Below are 18,708 nucleotides of genomic sequence, written 5' to 3'. Positions count from 1 at the left end.
TAATTTGGGTACAGGTACACAAGTATAATTATAAGATTACAACATGAAGTAACTTAAAAATTCTTCAAATTTTGGAAAGTTTCCAGACATAATGGAGATGCGGTGCTCACAGAGATTGTAAACAAACCTGGTGGGGTGCAGTGACCGCATTAGAAAGTCAGGTGGGGAAGCCGTATAGCGAGTTTTGGTCGTAATTTGAGATATCTGTACTAGCGGAATGCGGCAAGACGAAACATCGTAAAGCGTTGTCCTACTGTACATGTTCCTCATCTAAACTAGTATTTCCTAGGATTACCCTTCCTCTTGATGCACTCCTTAAGTCTCCCAGGCACTGATAAAGCTAACATATGGAGAACAGTTAAGTCAATATCTTCCCACACTTGCTTAATGGCACTCAAGATTTTGGGGTTAGAGGTCATATCCATGTCATGAAGCTTTAAGTTTTCAAATGCTCTCTAACCTGAACATGTCCAGTGAATTTCCAGGCCAGTCATTACAGTATGGAGCAATCACAATTTAGCCAATTCTTTGTATCTTTGGCAGTATGGCAAGGGGTGCCATTCCCATACAAAAACTGCCCTGGCACTTCTTAAATCTGGCAAATGGGCTGAAAAAGGTGTAATTTTCAGCATGCACTACAAAGACATCATACATTTAAAATGTCAAAATATTCTTCACACAACAAATTCACTGCACTTCCTTTACCTTTGTGTTTTTCCTCCACTAGATCACAAATGATCTTGTTGTCAAAATATTGCACTTTCTCCCACTCTATTCCTTCTCTATAGTATTCCTCCTGCTCACTCCTAAGTGTCAGCTCAATGAACACCTGCTGCAGTTTTTCATTACAGTAGTTTATGCAGAACTGCTCAAACCTGCAAAAATATTAACAATGATAGTTTAAACTGTTAAGTTAATGAAAACTTTTAGAAAATGTCTTCAAATTTTGTACATATACAGTACAGCTGGCCTCCCCCTTTTTTGTGCTTGCCCCAAATTAAAATGGTAATTTACAAGTTTGAAAATCTTTTCTTAAATTTAAATATACTTCTTAAATCTAGAATTCCAAATACAACATTACGGTAATCACGAGAATATGCACAGTGTTTCTGGCCTTATCTCGTAACCATCGACTGAAATAGCTTTGTGGTGGTACACACGCATTTTTGAACCATGTATCGGTTGTACTCCCATTATCACTGTCCAGCTCATTCTACTTTATCACCATCATATTTTTCTAACCCTAAAGACCTTAGCTTCACCACATCAAGTCCCACCAATTTTTTTTTTTTTTTTTTTTTTTTAACAAGTCGGCCGTCTCCCACCGAGGCAGGGTGACCCAAAAAATAAAAAATCCCCAAAAAGAAAATACTTTCATCATTCAACTCTTTCACCTCACTCACACATGATCACTGTTTTTGCAGAGGTGCTCAGGACACAACAGCTTAGAAGCATATGCGTATAAAGATACACAACATATCCCTACAAACTGTCAATATCCCGAACCCCTCCTTTAGAGTGCAGGCATTGTACTTCCCATTTCCAGGACTCGACTCCGGCTATATAAAAATAACTGGTTTCCCTGAATCCCTTCACTAAATATTACCCTGCTCACACCAACAGATCATCAGGTCCCAAATACCATTAGTCTCCATTCACTCCTATCGAACACGCTCACGCACGCCTGCTGGAAGTCCAAGCCCCTCGCCCACAAAACCTCCCTTACCCCTTCCTTCCAACCTTTTCGAGGACAACCCCTACCCCGCCTTCCTTCCCCTACAGATTTAAAAGCTCTCCATGTCATTCTACTTTGATCCATTCTCTCTAAGTGACCAAACCACCTCAACAACCCCTCTTTGGCCCTCTGACTAATACTTTTAGTAACTCCACACCTTCTCCTAATTTCCACACTTCAAATTTTCTGCATAATATTTACACCACACATTGCCCTTAGACAGGACATCTCCACTGCCTCCTCACTGCTGCATTCACAATCCAAGCTTCACACCCATATAAGAGTGTTGGTACTACTATACTTCCATACATTCCCTTCTTTGCCTCTATAGATAGATAATGTTTTTTGTCTCTATATATACATCAATGCACCACTCACAAATAAAAAAAACTTATTAAGGAATCTTCGATGTAACAGGAAAAGAGGAACTGAGGAAACCCAAGTTAAAATCCTACCCCAACACGAGTGTTCTAGCTTAATGTCAATTTAAATTCCTTATAAGGATGAAATGTTGTACAGTCATTTTTGTGTAATATGCTAAAACACTGCTAACACTGTCATAGCCACCCTGATGCCACTCAACACAAGATTAACATTGTCAGGGTACTGAGATAACCATACTGAATACTGAGCTGTATTGTGGTTTTTCAAAATTAATTTTACTAATTTCCCTATATTGTACATCAAATTGGTAGACTGCTACCACCCAGGGAAGTACTACACTCCTGCAAAACAAGTGTGAAAAGGAAATCTGTAATCATTTTACATGATAGTAGGATTGCTGGTGTCTTTTCTTTGTCTCAAACACACAAGTACATCTTGCTACTTCTACTTACACTTGGGTCACACTACACTTTCATATACACACCTATCTGAATTTTCTATTTTCATAACAGTTCTAGTACTTATTTCCTTTTATCTCCATAGGGAAGATGAAAAGAATCCTTCCTCAACAAGCCATGTTGTAAGAGGCAACTCAAATGCCGGGAGCAAGGGGCTAGTAACCCATTCTCCTGTATAAATTACTATAAAAAAAGAAGTGTTCCTTCTTTTTGGGTCACCCTGCCTCAGTGGGAGACAGCCAATGCGCTAAAAAAAAAAAGAAATTAACGAGCGACTTTTTTTCCTTTCTTGTCTGATAATCTGCGAGTGTGAAAATATCTAGTGTACAAGTTTATTAATTATTCAAATTTTATATTATTAACATGCTGGTAGTCTCCCACCGAGGCAGGATAACCCCCCCCCAAAAAAAAATTATTATATACCATACAAATCATAGTACACGTAATTAAAATTAACAGAGCAAAATTTTAAACAATACTCGGGGAAAAGTTGACATACCCATTCTTGTCGAATATCTCAAAGCCATAGATGTCAAGAATCCCCAGAAGTGTCTTCCTTCCAGACTCTGGGCTCTCAAGAGAATGGTTCAACCTCACCACCAGCCAATTAAACACTCTCTCATAAACCGACTTGGCAAGAGCATCTCTTGCATACACAGCCTGACCAAAATAAAGAGATTGCTTTTATCAATTAAGGAGTATATGCTATACAAAATTCTGCTGCATGTTCATCAGTGTTCAATATATTTAGAACTTTTCCATAACTAACTGAAGGAATCAAGAATACCAGCCGAGTCATTTCTACAAAATTAAGTCGTATTGTGCACTATACCTGCTCTGGATTTAGGGGCGAAGTGACAATGTCTCCACGTGCTTCTATGGTGCGATGTGTTAAAGCCTTCCGTAAGACATCTTTATCACATCCTATCAACTAAAAAGTTATATAATGAACATTTAAAGAAAATCCGTATTTAAACTTTTCATATTACAGCAACAATTGAATAAACTAACTGTACACATTACAGCTAATATATTCACTGATAAAAGTTTTGCCAACAGAAATTACACTGTTCAATGTTCCAAAAAAAATGTTGACAGTAGGCATGCAATTCCAATGAATCCCACTGCCTGTTCATGCATATACAGTCATGAATGAAATGGAGATTCATAAACTGCCTTAACTCATGAGATACTACAATGATTAAAAAAAAAATTGCACCAAGCATCCAAACAAGACCCTATACTTTTTGATAAGCTAGGCATAAGGAAAGGTTCACAGCATTATCCTATCTACTTTCAAAACACAGTATCTTACCACAACCCAGCAAGTGGTATTGCTTTCAAGGAAGAAAAAAGCATTTCTCACCAGACTAATACAGTGGACCCTCAGCTAACAATATTAATCTGTTCCGGAAAGCTCATCGATGGCTGAAATTATTGTTAGCCGAATTAATTTTCCCGATAAGAAATAATGGAAATCAAATTAATCTGTTCCTGGCACCCCAAAGTATGGAAAAAAAAAAAAAATTTACCACATGAAATATTAATTTTAATACACACAAACTGACACTTACCTTGATTGAAGATCTGGTGATGACTGATGGGATGGGAGGAGGGGAGTGTGTGGATGTTGTTAATGTTTAGAAGGGGAATCCACTTCCATTAGGACTTGAGGTAGCAAGTCCTTTTCCGGGGTTACTTCTTTTAATGCCACTAGGACCAGCTTGAGAGTCACTAGACCTCTGTCGCACAACATATCTGTCCATTGAGGCCTGTACCTCCCATTCCTTTATGACTTTCCTAAAGTGGTTAATAACATTGTCAGTGTAATAGTCACCAGCACGGCTTGCAATAGCTGTGTGAGGGTGATTTTCATCAAAAAAGGTTTGAACTTCAAGCCACTTTGCACACATTTCCTTAATTTTTGAAGTAGGCAACTTCCTCAATTTCTCTATCCCCTCCTCCGAAGCAGTTTCCTTAGGTCTGGCCTCTTGCTGTTGATGATCTTGCAGCTCATCAGTGGTTAGTTCTTCACTGTCCTCCTCCACCAACTCTTCCACATCCTCCCCACTAACCTCCAACCCCAAGGACTTCCCCAATGCCACAATTGATTCCACAACTGGCATAAACTTCTCAGGGTTAGCCTCAAATCCTTCAAAATCCCTTTTGTCTACACATTCTGGCCACAGTTTCTTCCAAGCACAGTTCAAGGTCCTTTTAGTCACTTCCTCCCAAGCCTTACCTATAATGTTTACACAATTGAGGATGCTAAAGTGATCTCTCCAAAACTCTTAGTCAATTGAGTTTCTGAGGTCACTACAAAGCACCTTTGAAGCATAGCTTTTGTGTAGAGTTTTTTGAAGTTTGAAATGACCTGCTGGTCCATGGGCTGCAGGAGAGGAGTGGTATTAGGAGGCAAAAACTTGACCTTAATAAAGCTCATGTCCCCAGAAAGTCGCTCTGCCACGTCTGAAGGATGACCAGGAGCATTGTCTAATACCAGGAGGCACTTAAGGTCCAATTTATTTTCCAGGAGGTAATTTTTCAGTGGGGGCAAATGCATGGTGTAACCAGTCATAGAAAAGGTCTCTAGTGTGACCCATGCCTTACTTTTTTGCCCTCCACATCACACACAAATTAGCCTTGAGGACATTTTCTCCTGAACATTCTGGGAGTTTCAAGAGTGATACACCAATAAAGGATTCACTTTACAATCACCACTAGCATTAGCACACATCAAGAGAGTAAGCCTGTATTTCATAGGCTTATGTCCTGGGAGTGCCTTTTCCTCCTGAGTAATGTAGGTCCTGTTTGGCATTTTCTTCCAAAACAGGCCTGTTTGTTGCAATTAAACACTTGTTCAGGTTTCAATTCTTCACTGTATGTAATCCTTGAATTCCTTCACATTTTTCAGCCGCTTTTTGATCTGAACTGGCAGCCTCGCCATGCCTTATCACACTATGTATGCCACTACGATTCTTAAATCTCTCAAACCAACCTTTGCTGGCCTTAAATTCACTCACATCACCACTAGTTGCAGGCATTTTTCTAATTAAATCCTCATGCAACTTCCTAGCCTTTTCACATATAATCACTTGAGAGATGCTATCTGTTTTTCGTTTATCCACACCAATAACAGTCTCTCAACATCTTCTATCACTTGCGATCTCTTATTCGAAAACAAAGTTGCACCTTTTGCAAGAACAGCTTCCTTGATTGCTGTTTTCTTGGCCACAATAGTAGCGATGGTTGATTGGGGTTTGGTATACAACCTGGCCAGCTCGGAGACATGCACTCCACTTTCGTACTTAGCAATTATCTCTTTCTTCATATCCACAGTAATTCTCACTTTTTTCTGCAGGGTTGGCACTAGAAGCTTTCTTGGGGCCCATGGCGACTTTATTTTGCAGGTACAATCACTAAAAACGCTGTGATAATACGAAACGTTCCGATTGTATGCTTGAATGTGACCGCTATGGCTGGCTGGTAAACACTGGCACCCACGGGACAAGCGAGGCACACTCAGCCCACACGTGGACGCATCTCTAACGAATCGCGTTGGGCGAGTTTTTTAGCGCTAGCCGAGGCAAAAATTTTGCGTTAAAATGTATCGCTAGCCGGATTTAACATTAGGTGATAACATCGTTACCCGAGGGTCCACTGTAATTATGATACAGGGGAACCTCGGTTTTCGTATGCCCCAGTGTTTGTTGAATTCAGCTTTCAACAACTTTTCGCCGAAATTTTGTCCCAGTTTTCAAACATCCGCTCTATTTTCGTAGAGTTGAAAATGGCCTGTACCAAACATCTGTGTGACTCGACCACTCGAGCGCCCACACAAAGCATCCTATGCATTCATGATTCAGTCTGCCTTTGTTTCTCGTAAAGCAAGCATCACCCTGCATGTTCATCCAAAAAATTTTTTGTAATAATCCATTGTTTTTTTGTTTGTTTATCGAATGCAACTGCTAAATAAGCCACCATGAGGCCAAAGAAGTTCCAAATGTGCCTTCAGTGATTAAGAACGTGTGCAAAGCAGAGAGTGTTAAGAAGTTATGTGGAGAAATATCACCCTAACCCTAACAAAGCTGTTGCAAGCCGTGTCTGCAACATGTTCAGTGACAATGCCGTGTCCCAGTTTAGGCAAATCTTCAAGAGACGCCAGAAACAGACCTCTCTGGACAGATTTTTTTGTGCAACAGGTACAGTGACTCCAGCTGGTCCTCGCTGCAGCATTAGCAACCCAAGCTTCACACCCATATAAGTGTTGGTACCACTAAACTTTCATACATTCCCTTCTTTGCCTCTACAGATAATGTTTTGTCTCCACATATACCTCAATGCACCACTCACCTTTTTTTCTTCATCAGTTCTATGGTTAACCTCATCCTTCATACATACATCCATCCGCTGACAGGTCAACTCCCAAATAGTATCTGAAAACATTCACTTCCTCCATGCTCCTCCTCTCCAATTTGATATCCAGCTTTTCTTTATCTAAATCATTGGATACCCTCATTACCTTACTCTTTACTATGTTCACTTTCAACTCTATAAAACTTAATTTTTTTTTATTATTTTTGAGTGTCTGGAACGAATTAATTGGATTTACATTATTTCTCGTGGGAAATTTTGCTTCAGTTTTCATACGATTCAGTTTTCGTCAGACTTTTTAGAGCTGATTAATCACAAAAACCAAGGTTCCACTGTACTTGTGATTTACTCGTTAAGCATTTTTATATTTCATTTGCAAAAAAAAAAAAAAAAAAAAAAAAAAAAATTTGAGCATGTTCAAAGTCAGATTTTTAATATAAGAAGTGGTTTCCATTTTACTGGATGCATTTAGTCTCATTTCTGTATACAGTGACATTTTAACTTACTGAAACTGAATGGAACTGAATAATTGTTAATTTCTGGAATCTCAATGTCTTCCTGTGTAAAAAACTGACAAAAAATAGTCATTAAATATGGAATACATTTCCAGTTCGTTATCTGTCAATTCCCAATTTTCAGAGGTCCTACTTTTTCCTTCACCTTCGTCATATACACTTGAGAGAACCCCTTTGGATTGGTCTTTGATTCATTAGCAACTAATTTCATAGTCACGTTTAGCCTTTCTAATCCCCTTTTTTACTTCTTTTAAGCTGAACATACTGGTCACTAAGATTAACCCTTTCAGGGTCCGTCCCGTAGATCTACGGCTTTATGTTCAGGGTCCAAACCGTAGATCTACGCCATGAGCTCAGCTCACTCTGATAAACTGTGAGTTTTACATTTGGGCCTAGATATGAGAGAATACATCTATGTGGTATGTGTGCACCACATAAAAAAGATCCTGCAGCACACTGTGCATAATGAGAGAAAAAAAATGAAATCATGATTTTTCGATTAAAACAGCAACTTTGCAGTGTTTTTTCGTATGTTTTTTATAGTTGTATTTGCGATTTCTTGGTCTCATTTGATAGAATGGAAGACATATTACAGAAATAGAGATGATTTTGATTGGTTTTAGCATTGGAAATGGCTTGAAACTGAGCTCAAAGTAGCGGAAATGTTAAATTTTTGCCGATATTCAAGAGTAAACAAACGACCTCACACGTCTAATACACATCAGCTGGTGGGTCTAATATACATTCACAAATATGGTGATGATATTTATACAATTATTACAGTATTGCATAACAGTAAATCTTCTATTTTTTGGTGTGAATAAAAATTCATTATGTGAATAAAAAATCAAAATGGAATTTATTTGTAAAGCCTCAAAACATAACTAATGAACAGAGGAAATGTTAGTTTAGTGCCAGGAATGCCTACATTGTTCATTCTGGACCCTATTTTGAAATTGGAATATTTTGAACTTTGTGTTAAATTGGCCAAATTAACAATTTCCGATCACTTTATTTTGTAGTTGAAACAGTTGACTTGGCGATTTCTTGTGCTCAATCGATAGAATAGAAGTAATACTAGTGAAATAGCTAAGAATTTGGTTGATTGGAATAATGTAATTGGCCTAAAATGGGAGTCAAAGTCGGCAAAATCGCCGATTCGTAAATATCGCTGACACATCAAAATTCGCGAGAGCATAATTTCGTCAATTTTCCACCAATTTTCGTACTTTTTGTTTTATTACCTTCACAAAAAGATTCTCTACGATTTCATAAGAAAAAATAACAAATTTTTTTTTTGAAATATCTTGGACACTGGTGCGTGACTCCAGATTTGGGCCTTGGACCCTGAAAGGGTTAACCTCTCCTCTTCTGATGCGCCTATAAATTCCCCTTTTCTCCCCTCATAGATGCTTTAGCCTCCTGTTAACCCATTTGGGATTGTTATTATTAGACCTAGTAATAATAACGATTGGACTATAGAAGTTAATTTCATAAAGGCTAAACATATTTCTTTAATAAAAGATACTGAGAAAATATTTGCATGCAAGGTCACCCAACAGACTGTACACTTTTTCCCTAGATACACATATATGTATTTCCAGAAAATGGTAAAATGCTTCCTTACAAATAAGGAAAATACCTGGAACAAATTTCACAAGAAGGTAATATACAACTATAGCACTGAAAAATATTAAAACTATCAGTACCATGAATTAAGAAACACAGGGCAATGCAATCATCTGTACTCTTGTAAAGGTAAAAAAAAAAAAAATCCAAACTACCAAAAACCTTCCTTTTCATGCACAGTGTCATGTCTAAACACGAGAATAATTTATACCTTGCTGCAGTTTACGATCGGAGTTTCATCTTTCACTCTGGCAAGTCCGTCATCATCCGCTTTAAAAGCAACGTTACCCAAATGTAAGATAGCTCCCACCACATCCCAAATGGCCTCTTGTTCTTCGGTTGTGAAGCTGAGGATGTCTAAGGCATGATCAACAGCTTCAAAGTCTGCTCGATCATTGACTGAATCAACAGTGCAACTTTCACCCTGGAAAATAATTTTACGCATATCAAAATATGTATATTAATATTTCCATGCTTATTTTAAATGATGAAAGAAAATACAACAGGCAAATAAATTTGCAAGAAGTATCTGTTACTATTTTTTTTTAAATTTCACAGACCAAATATTGTACTAATGTAAGTAGGCGGGCTGTGTAACCCTTCAAAAACTTTAACAATGGTAAAGTGCAGATTATACTTAAAAATTAATAGATTTTTAGACGTTCTAAAAATTCAGATTTATGAGAGAAAAAGCAAACGCATTATTACAAGTAATAATCATAAAACACTAAAAATAGCTTAATAGATCAGAAAAATGTTGAAACTGACTTGGCTCACTACTCATACAAAGCAGAATAAAATAATGATAATAGGCAAGGAGAATATAACAAAGACTGACGCTCAAACAGAACATATCAATCATGTAAACCAGGATTTAGCACACCAATAAAAGAAATATCACACTAAGTTCAATAACCTAAGTTATATAACCTATGCGTAAAATGTGTAGTAGGGGAAGTTTTTCTTATTACACAATGTTTAATAATATTTAAGGCAAACAGTCTAATAAACAAAAGGGCTCAATTTGTTACAGTGTTTTACATTCCTAGTTTGTGAGCAACTTACATTACAATTCACTATATTGATATAATCTACTAAACTGCCACTTCATTCACAAACAACTGCACATAAAAAAAAATACATGTTCAGTTGCACACCAAAACTAGTTACCAATAACCACACAAGTTTAAGGAAAACTTTCGATGTCTTCTGAAACTGCTGCCTTCAGTTCTGGCACAAAACTCAATAAAACCATCAAAATAGACTCCATACAAAATCCAAATGTATAATGTACATGCTTGGGTTGTGCAAATATGAACCATCTAGATAAAATGATATGTACATATCCTTTACAATCATCCAGAGAAATGTTTTGAGCTCTATATGTTTCACCACCTGAAGATACATTCATTCAAGTGCAATAAACAAACAATGAAATGACAAATCCCTGCAGTTATAATTTCACACTTTACAGTGACAAGAATGGCAAGATATTACAAGACTACATCTCTGCCTCAGACCCATGTAGGATAGGACAAAAACCTAAGGTTGACACACCACTATCGCAGGTAACACCACTAAAAGAATCCTAGTATAAATACTGTAATTATCCTTCATATTTTTTTTAATAAAAAATCGAAGCAACAAAATCTCATTATATCTCAGAGTCCAGTATATTAACTGGTAGCAAATAATTCACGAGATTTTTGCTGGGAAGACAGTACGAGTAATATGTACCTTAAGTAGTGCCTTGAGAAGTGTGCAGTGGCATTAGAAATGTGCTACAAGGATGATATCAGCAAAGAAAAAAGATGCAAGTTAAAAAGGGAACCACTATTGCTAATGCAAGAAAAACAAAGAAAACAAACCTACAAGAAACAAGAGCAAAAATAAAGCAACACAAGTGAAAATATCAATACTTGTCTGCTATGCAAAATCAAAAACAAAAACCACATCTAATATCAGGCCCTCAGTTCTTGCCTTTGGATCAATTTTCTTACAGTAATTCTTTTAGTGTACCCCAAATACTTCACATGAATATACCTGCTTCAATCTAAGGCACATTTGTGTAGTACAAAAATAAAAAGTAAATACCATGACTGGAACAAGTCATGTATAACCAACACCTAAAGGAAATGTGTGATAGCATTCTGATCTGTCCTGGACCACTTTCAAGTCAGAACAGAGAGAGAAAAGCCTTTTCCTGAGTAGTGACTTGACAATGGTCTAGAACAGACCAAAATGTCAAGTTTCCTCTCCTAATTGTGGGTTTACCCGGAGAGGGTTTTGGTGGTCAATGCCCCCGTGGCTTGGTCTGAGACCAGGCCTCATGGTGGATCAGGGTCTGATCAACTAGGCTGTTACTACCGGCTGCACACAAACTGACGTACGAACCACGGCCCGGTTGGTCAGGTACTGACTTTAGGTGCCTGTCCAGTACCTTCTTGAAGACAGCCAGAGGTCTATTGGTAATACCCCCTTATGTATGCTGGGAGGTAGTTGAAGTCTTGGGCCCCGGACACTTATTGCGTTCTCTCTCGACGTACTCATGCCGCGCCTACTTTTCATCGGGGGAATGTTGCATCTCCTGTGGAGTCTCTTGCTTTCATAGGGAGTGATTTTCGTGTGCAGGTTTGGTACCAATCCCTCCAGAACCTTCCAAGTGTATATCATGTATTTCTCTCGCCTGCATTCCAGGGAATACAGATCAACAACCTTCAACTATTTCCAGTAATTTAGGTGCCTTATTATACGTGTGCGTGCTGTGAAAGTTCTTTGTACGCTCTCCAGGTCTGCAAAGTCATCAGCCTTGAAGGAGGCAGTGTACAGCAGTATTCCAGCCTAGAGAGAACAAGCGATTGGAAGTGTGTCATCATGGGTTTGGCATCCCTAGTTTTGAAAGTTCTCATTATCCATCCTCTCATTTTCCTAGCCAATGAAGGAGATACATTGTTGTGGTCTTTGAAGGCAAGATCCTCTGACATTATCACTCGCAGGTCCTTCACATTTCTTTTTCGCTCTATTGTATGGTTAGAATTTGTAGTATACCCTGATACATTTTTAATTTTCTCTGTCAGCATAGTTGCTGATCCCCTTATATGTGTTGTATAGCATATAGTACCATCCATGTGTTTATACAGAAGATCCCTTTTAGGCCTGTTACTTTGTGTGACGTCACGGGATGCGCATGTGTACGTTTGTACCTCTGCCTCCTCCTCAGTCGGCGCACAGACATTCAGGCTAGAACACGGCAAGGCTGGGCTCCATCTCTCATTACCACAGTCTGACAATATAGCGTTACCATCCAACAAGTGTGTATCTTCAACCCTCGATATCTCCTTTTAAGAACCCCTACGACAAATGGTGGCAGCGGTGGGCCTGTAATCCTGACGATTACAGCGATTTCTGGAGAACTTTCTACTGGGCCTGCCGACATCTTGCGAGTAGGCCTGCCGCGCAGGGTACGCTCGACCTACCCCAGCCAGCTACCTCAAGCCAGCTACTCTCTCAAGCTTCTACCAGCCACTACATTATTCACTGGTCAGTCTCTTTGTATTAGTGTTTATCTGCTTATTTGCATCACTCCCGAGGGGTTGACCCAAGTTTGCAAAATAAGCCAGCTTCCAGTCTGTGGTGGGGGAGTCAGAACAACAGAGTCCAGTCCAGCCTAGCCTACTCCATCCAGTTTTTTGCCTGCCAAGCCAGCTTTCCACCCCTGCTGTGCTCATCGTGAGAAGTTATCAAGCTATTCTGTGTGAAGGGTTAAGATAAGCCAGCTAGCAACTAACCCAGGTGTCTTACCCCAGTACTCAAGCAAGCCACGTGAGTACAGTCTTCATCGCTTGTGATTCAAGCTCCAAGCCATTCTGAGTGCTCTTTTTCATCCCTGTGGTGTTGGGGTATTTTGTGGGTGTATTTTAAGCCAGCCAGCTTAGAATATCTTCGCGCCAGTGTGGGTGTCCTCAGTGAGGCTTACGCCGTTCATCCCACAGGCCCACTGACCACATGTGTCTCGGTCTTAGCCCTGCTCAGCCCACTCACTCACCACGCGGCCTCAGACGCCTCACTCAGCCACTCGCCCAACCTCTACCAGTGTTTTGGTACACTACTAGGGGTTATAGCACCATATTTTAAGGACCACATAGGGGGTCAAGAGCTAGAGTGTGTTTTGCTCCATCACTGAAAAGCCTCCTGTGCGTGTATCGTCGATGTAAGCGCAATTCTACGATCACGTGAGGACAACAGTCAGCCATGAGACGATAGCCTCCATCCTCCAACCTTCCACCGTCTACTTAATTCTTCACCAAGTCACTACAGTGATAATATTTTTCAGAGACATTTGCGAGTGTTGAGACATTTCTTTTGTGTTCCAGTGATTTTTCTTAGTGACATTCAGTGACTCTTGATTAGACTCAGTATTTATTATATACTGATTGCAATATTTTTTTTTATCTTCTTAATTCAGTGTTAATTTTTGTGCATTATCTAATGTCTGTTGTGTTGTTTCTTTTTTTATACACTTGAAGTAAGTACCTAGTGTTTTTCCCTTTGTTGTGTGTGCAACATATAAGCAGTATAGAATTTGTTTCCACTTCACAATCACCTAGTGTTCTCAGTATTCCAGTGAAGTATTTCAGTAATTTTACACCTTATATTCTGCATCACAACTCAGTGTTGTCTGTTATATTTTCCTCCCAGTATTTGTGTATTCTTGTGTTCTCTGTGTGTTGAACATTTTTTTTGTGTTCATATTCTTTCATTTAGCCAGTGTGTAATTTGTCTTATTTCCACAGACAATAGTGCCATTATTTTGTGCAAGCAAGAAATCATTATTATCAATGTTTTCACACATCAAGTTTCATTGCAAGAAAATTCTAGTATTGTGTTTATGTTGGTGTGTTGTGTTCTGCATCACTAAGTGTTCAAGCCTTTTTGTTCTGTGTTTTGTATCTATTTTTTTCATATTTCATTGAACAAATTCACTCTTAGTGCAATTTTTAAGTTCTTCTTTTAAAGTAAATTGTTCTTTTGCTTGTTAAGTGTTGCTTGAGTGCAGTTAAGAGTCAAAGTGTTCCCTCAGTTCATTCCTTGATATATTTCTTTTCTTGTGTGTGTAATATTTTTTTATTATTGCACATTGACTCATTTTGCAATAATTCTTGTGCAAACATTGTGTTACCATTTAAAAAATTTCTTGCAGAGATTTTATGCAGTGTTGTGCAATACTTTTTGATTAGCAATTGTTATTTGCAATATTGCTACAGTTTATTTCAGTGCAGTTTCATATGCTCTGTGCATAATATTTTATTCCTTGTGTGCCATTTCATTTTATTTCAGTGAATTGTTTCTCAGTTTGTTTTATTTTGCACAAGCTTTATTGAGTCCATTTTGTCATTTTATTGTGCATTTCCCTATTGCATTGAGAGTAAAGACAACTCACTGTGCCATTCATTCAATTTAAAGTAAAAGTTGAGCAAATTAGATTTGAGTAAAGTACAAGTTCTCTTGATTTTCAAAGTGTTGTTTGTTCAGTTAAGCATTTTCTCTGTGACTGGAGTTTCTTTGCTTACTGTGTGACCTGTCAATTTTTAATTACTTATGCAGAATAGTTAAGCATTTTCTTCCCATTTAAGTTCACTGTGTTGTGTGTTCCTCAGTTACGTTTTCTTTTGTTTCTCTAAATTCTTGTTTTACATTTTGCAAACATGTCTCAAGTTTTCTCAAGCGAGTAGTTGAAATTTCTCCTCGAATTTCATATTGTTTTGAGTGGCTCATTTGAAGATTTAGGTGATGTCCACTTGGAGTCTTGCAGTGTCTTCGATGGAGGTCACTGCGATGGCAATCCAGGTGTAATCCACAAAGGAAGACACTGAGCTATGGCTTGCATCTCTGTCTATGTCAGAAACGAGGATGAGGAATAGAATGGGAGTGAGTACTGTGCCTTGTGGAACAGAGCTTTTCACCATTTCTGCCTCATACTTTACTCTATTTACTATTACTCTGTGTTCTATTTGTCAGGAACCTATATACCTATCTACCAACTTTTCCTGCTATTCCTTCATTACGCATTTTGTGTGCTATTACATCCTTGTCACACTTGTCGAAAGCTTTTGCAAAGTCTGTGTAGACTACATCTGTATTCTGTTTATCCTCAACAGCATCCAGGACCTTGTCATAGTGGTCCAGGAGCTGGGACAGGCAGGAGCGACCTGCTATAAACCCGTGTTGCCCTGGGTTGTGCAACTGATGGGTATCTAGGTGGTTGGAGATCTTGCTTCTTTGAACCCTCTCAAAGATTTTGATGATATGGGATGTTAGTGCTATCGGTCTGCAGTTCTTTGCAATTGCTTTACTGCCACCTTTGTGGAGTGGGGCTATGTCTGTTGTTTTTAGTGTGGGGGGACGACCCGTGTCCATGCTCCCTCTCCATAGAATGCTGAAGACATGCGATAGGGGCTTCTTGCAATTCTTGATGTACACGGAGTGCCACGAGTCTGGGCCTGGGGCAGAGTGCATGGGCATGTCATTTATTGCCTTTTCAAAGTCTTGTGGAGTTAGAATAATATCCGATTTGAGATGACCAAATTTTGGGTAATGTTCATAAAGAATTCACTTGGATTGTTGACCCTTAGTCTGTGCAGCTGCTCGCTGAACACCGAGTCGTATTGGGACTTTAATATATCACTCACTTCTTGGCTGTCATCTGTGTATGTCCCATCCCGCCTAAGTAGGGGCCCAATACTGTTTGTTGTTTTCCCCTTAGATTTGGCATAAGTAATATTTTTTTTTTTTAATTTCCTTTATGATTTGGTTCTTCCTGAGATTGTCTCCTGTAAGATTCCTTCAGCTTAAGTTTGATATTTGCAATTTCACTGACCCGTGCCTCCCTTCGTATTTCAGGTATACTGCCCCCTCTCAGCAGCTCTGACTCCTCACCTTCGTCTGTATAGGGAGTGTCTCTGAGTTTATATCTTCTCTTTCTTAATGGAATGCGTCTTGAGCAGATATCAAGAACCACAGAGTTCATTTTTTCTAGGTAAATGTTCAGATCCGTGTTGTTTAGGATATCTTCCTAGCTTGTTTCATTTAGGACATGGATGACTTGATCCCATTGTATGTTTTGGTTAGGAGCCCCATGCATACATGTCTGTACCTTTATTATCTTGTGATGATCTGATATTACATATCAGATCGTCATTGTTAGTGAAGATGAGGTCCAGCATGCTTTCTAGTCTTGAAGGCTCTAATATTTGCTGGTTTAAGGTGAATTTGGTGCAGATTAATTGTTCGTGTGCGTGCGTGTGCGTGCGTGCGTGCGTGCGCGTGTGTGTGTGTGTGTGTGTGTGTGCGCGTGTGTGTGTGAATTTTCATCTGAGCTGTCTCCTGGGGAGATCTCTGCTAACACATTGTTTGCTATACTCCTCCATTTTAGGTGTCTCGAGTTGAAATCTCCTAGTAGTAAGATGTTTAGGGCAGGAGTTGGGAGATTTTCCAGATACTGGTCAATTTTCAAAAGCTGCTCCTGGAATTGCTGGGAAGTTACATGGGAGGCTTGTGTTTAGTAGTTCTGAGCAAATGAGTGACTGACATACAGGCCAACTCCCCCTTGCTGCCAGTTTAGTCTGTCACATCTGAATAGGTTATAACCTGGGATCCACATTTTGTCATAATGATCCTTTGTGTGTGTCTCCGTGAATGCTGCAAACATTGCATCTGACTCCGCGAACAGTCCTTTGATGTAAGGATTTTTTTTTTGTTGTTGTTGACGGCTTTAGACCCTGTAAGTTTGCAAAGACAAATGTTGTTATACTGGTGGAATTAAGGGGGGTTTTATTTACTGGCTCTAATATCTGTTGTTCTGGAGTGGAGGCCAATGTCCGTGCCTCTGCTCCAGAAGTGTTTTCAGTTGGTGTAGGATTACTGTCATTTCTTGCCAGTCTTTTTCCCCCCTGGCCCTAAAAAACTGTCCTTCGATGGGGTGTGGCTCCCCCCCCCATTTGTTTCCCATAGTCTGGCTGGTCTGTCTTCTTGTCCCCCTTAGATGATGTGCCTGGCAGTATGCGTTGTAGCATTTTCTTTCATGGATTGACAAGCGACACTATTCTGGGTGAAGTAAGTTACAGGAGGGGAAGTTGCACTCTCCTGTTGCCATGTGGGTGCGACATTTTTTTGGGTGCTCAAACGGTTATTTGATTTATACCTTTAAGTTTCACTACTCCATTATTTAAATACCTAAGTCAATTTCACAACAAAGCACAACTGAATATCTGGTGGTAGCGTGTAACCTCAGTAAAGTAGTATTCTAGGAATGATAAGTGTGGCAGGTGTAAGTTATGTGGTAATCAAATGCCAATTAAAAAGAACTCAAATGGTACATATCACGATCAGACTATCACTGGGAGGCCTAGTCTGAGACCAGGGTGTGGCATGGTGATCCTCAGAATCACTAAGGTAGATAGATTCATGATAAGCTAAGACAACATTAGTCTACAACTTCAGCTTAAATTCCATGTGTAATTTTTGTTAACACCAAAGAAAAACAACAAATAAGAAATAAGGAAAAAGATAAGATTTAAATGTCCTTACTACTATTATAAACAAGGGCAAGGGCAAAGCAGTTAATGCTAATTCAATGGAATGTAAAAATATATTTAAACCCCTTATTATAAATGCTTCCCTATAGAAGTACAGAATGCTATTTTTACCTGTTTAAGATAGAAATAATTATTTGCATCCCTCTGCAAATGGAGCTTCTCTAAGAGTTCATCAGGAGCACCTGCCAGGAGTTGGTAGAAAATGTGAAAATTCCTCTCTCCCTCTTCTTGATGAACAACTCGTGACTTCTCTAGCAGGTAGTTCAGGATATGTCCTCCTACTGGATCACCCTGGAATATAGCAAATAATTTGGTTGCAAGAGAGATTTAATGTTAGTCAATGACAAACCTGCTACCTTTGAAGCAATAGTAACTCTGCAAACATTAAGGTTATAAATAATTTTAAGTGCTCTATATTAAACCTCTAAATATGGCTATACTAAAAATACATCTACTGTATTAACAATATTTTTTTTTTTTTTATCACACTGGCCGATTCCCACCAAGGCAGGGTGGCCCGAAAAAGAAAAACTTTCACCATCATTCACTCCATCACTGTCTTGCCAGAAGGGTGCTTTACATAACACCCCACCTTCAGAGTGCAGGCACTGTACTTCCCATCTCTCAGGACTCAAGTCCGGCCTGCCGGTTTCCCTGAACCCCTTCATAAATGTTACTTTGCTCACACTCCAACAGCACGTAAAGTATTAAAAACCATTTGTTTCCATTCACTCCTATCAAACACGCTCGCGCATGCCTGCTGGAAGTCCAAGCCCCTCGCACACAAAACCTCCTTTACCCCCCTCTCTCCAACCTTTCCTAGGCCGACCCCTACCCCGCCTTCCTTCCACTACAGACTGATACACTCTTGAAGTCATTCTGTTTCGCTCCATTCTCTCTACATGTCCGAACCACCTCAACAACCCTTCCTCAGCCCTCTGGACAACAGTTTTGGTAATCCCGCACCTCCTAACTTCCAAACTACGAATTCTCTGCATTATATTCACACCACACATTGC

The 18,708-nt window shown here is 39.2% G+C and overlaps 1 protein-coding gene across 4 annotated transcripts in view; it reads right to left on the bottom strand.

Annotated features, from left to right (window-relative positions):
- Positions 1–18,708, bottom strand: part of Myo61F (Myosin 61F) — a 204,933-nt gene that overhangs the window by 44,443 nt on the left and 141,782 nt on the right. For all 4 annotated transcript variants that reach the window (XM_070102210.1, XM_070102211.1, XM_070102209.1 and 1 more), the window contains 5 exons: positions 17,801–17,980; positions 9,307–9,519; positions 3,410–3,508; positions 3,077–3,237; positions 706–875 (listed from right to left, as the gene is read on the bottom strand). In XM_070102210.1, coding sequence (XP_069958311.1) covers positions 706–875; positions 3,077–3,237; positions 3,410–3,508; positions 9,307–9,519; positions 17,801–17,980 — 823 coding nt within the window. The remainder of the gene's footprint in view (positions 1–705; positions 876–3,076; positions 3,238–3,409; positions 3,509–9,306; positions 9,520–17,800; positions 17,981–18,708) is intronic.

The sequence above is a fragment of the Cherax quadricarinatus genome, chromosome 80, assembly GCF_038502225.1.
Source record: "Cherax quadricarinatus isolate ZL_2023a chromosome 80, ASM3850222v1, whole genome shotgun sequence".
Lineage (NCBI taxonomy): Eukaryota > Metazoa > Arthropoda > Malacostraca > Decapoda > Parastacidae > Cherax > Cherax quadricarinatus.
The sequence above is the reverse complement of the archived record's forward strand: the minus strand, read 5'-3'. Positions and strand labels throughout refer to the sequence as shown.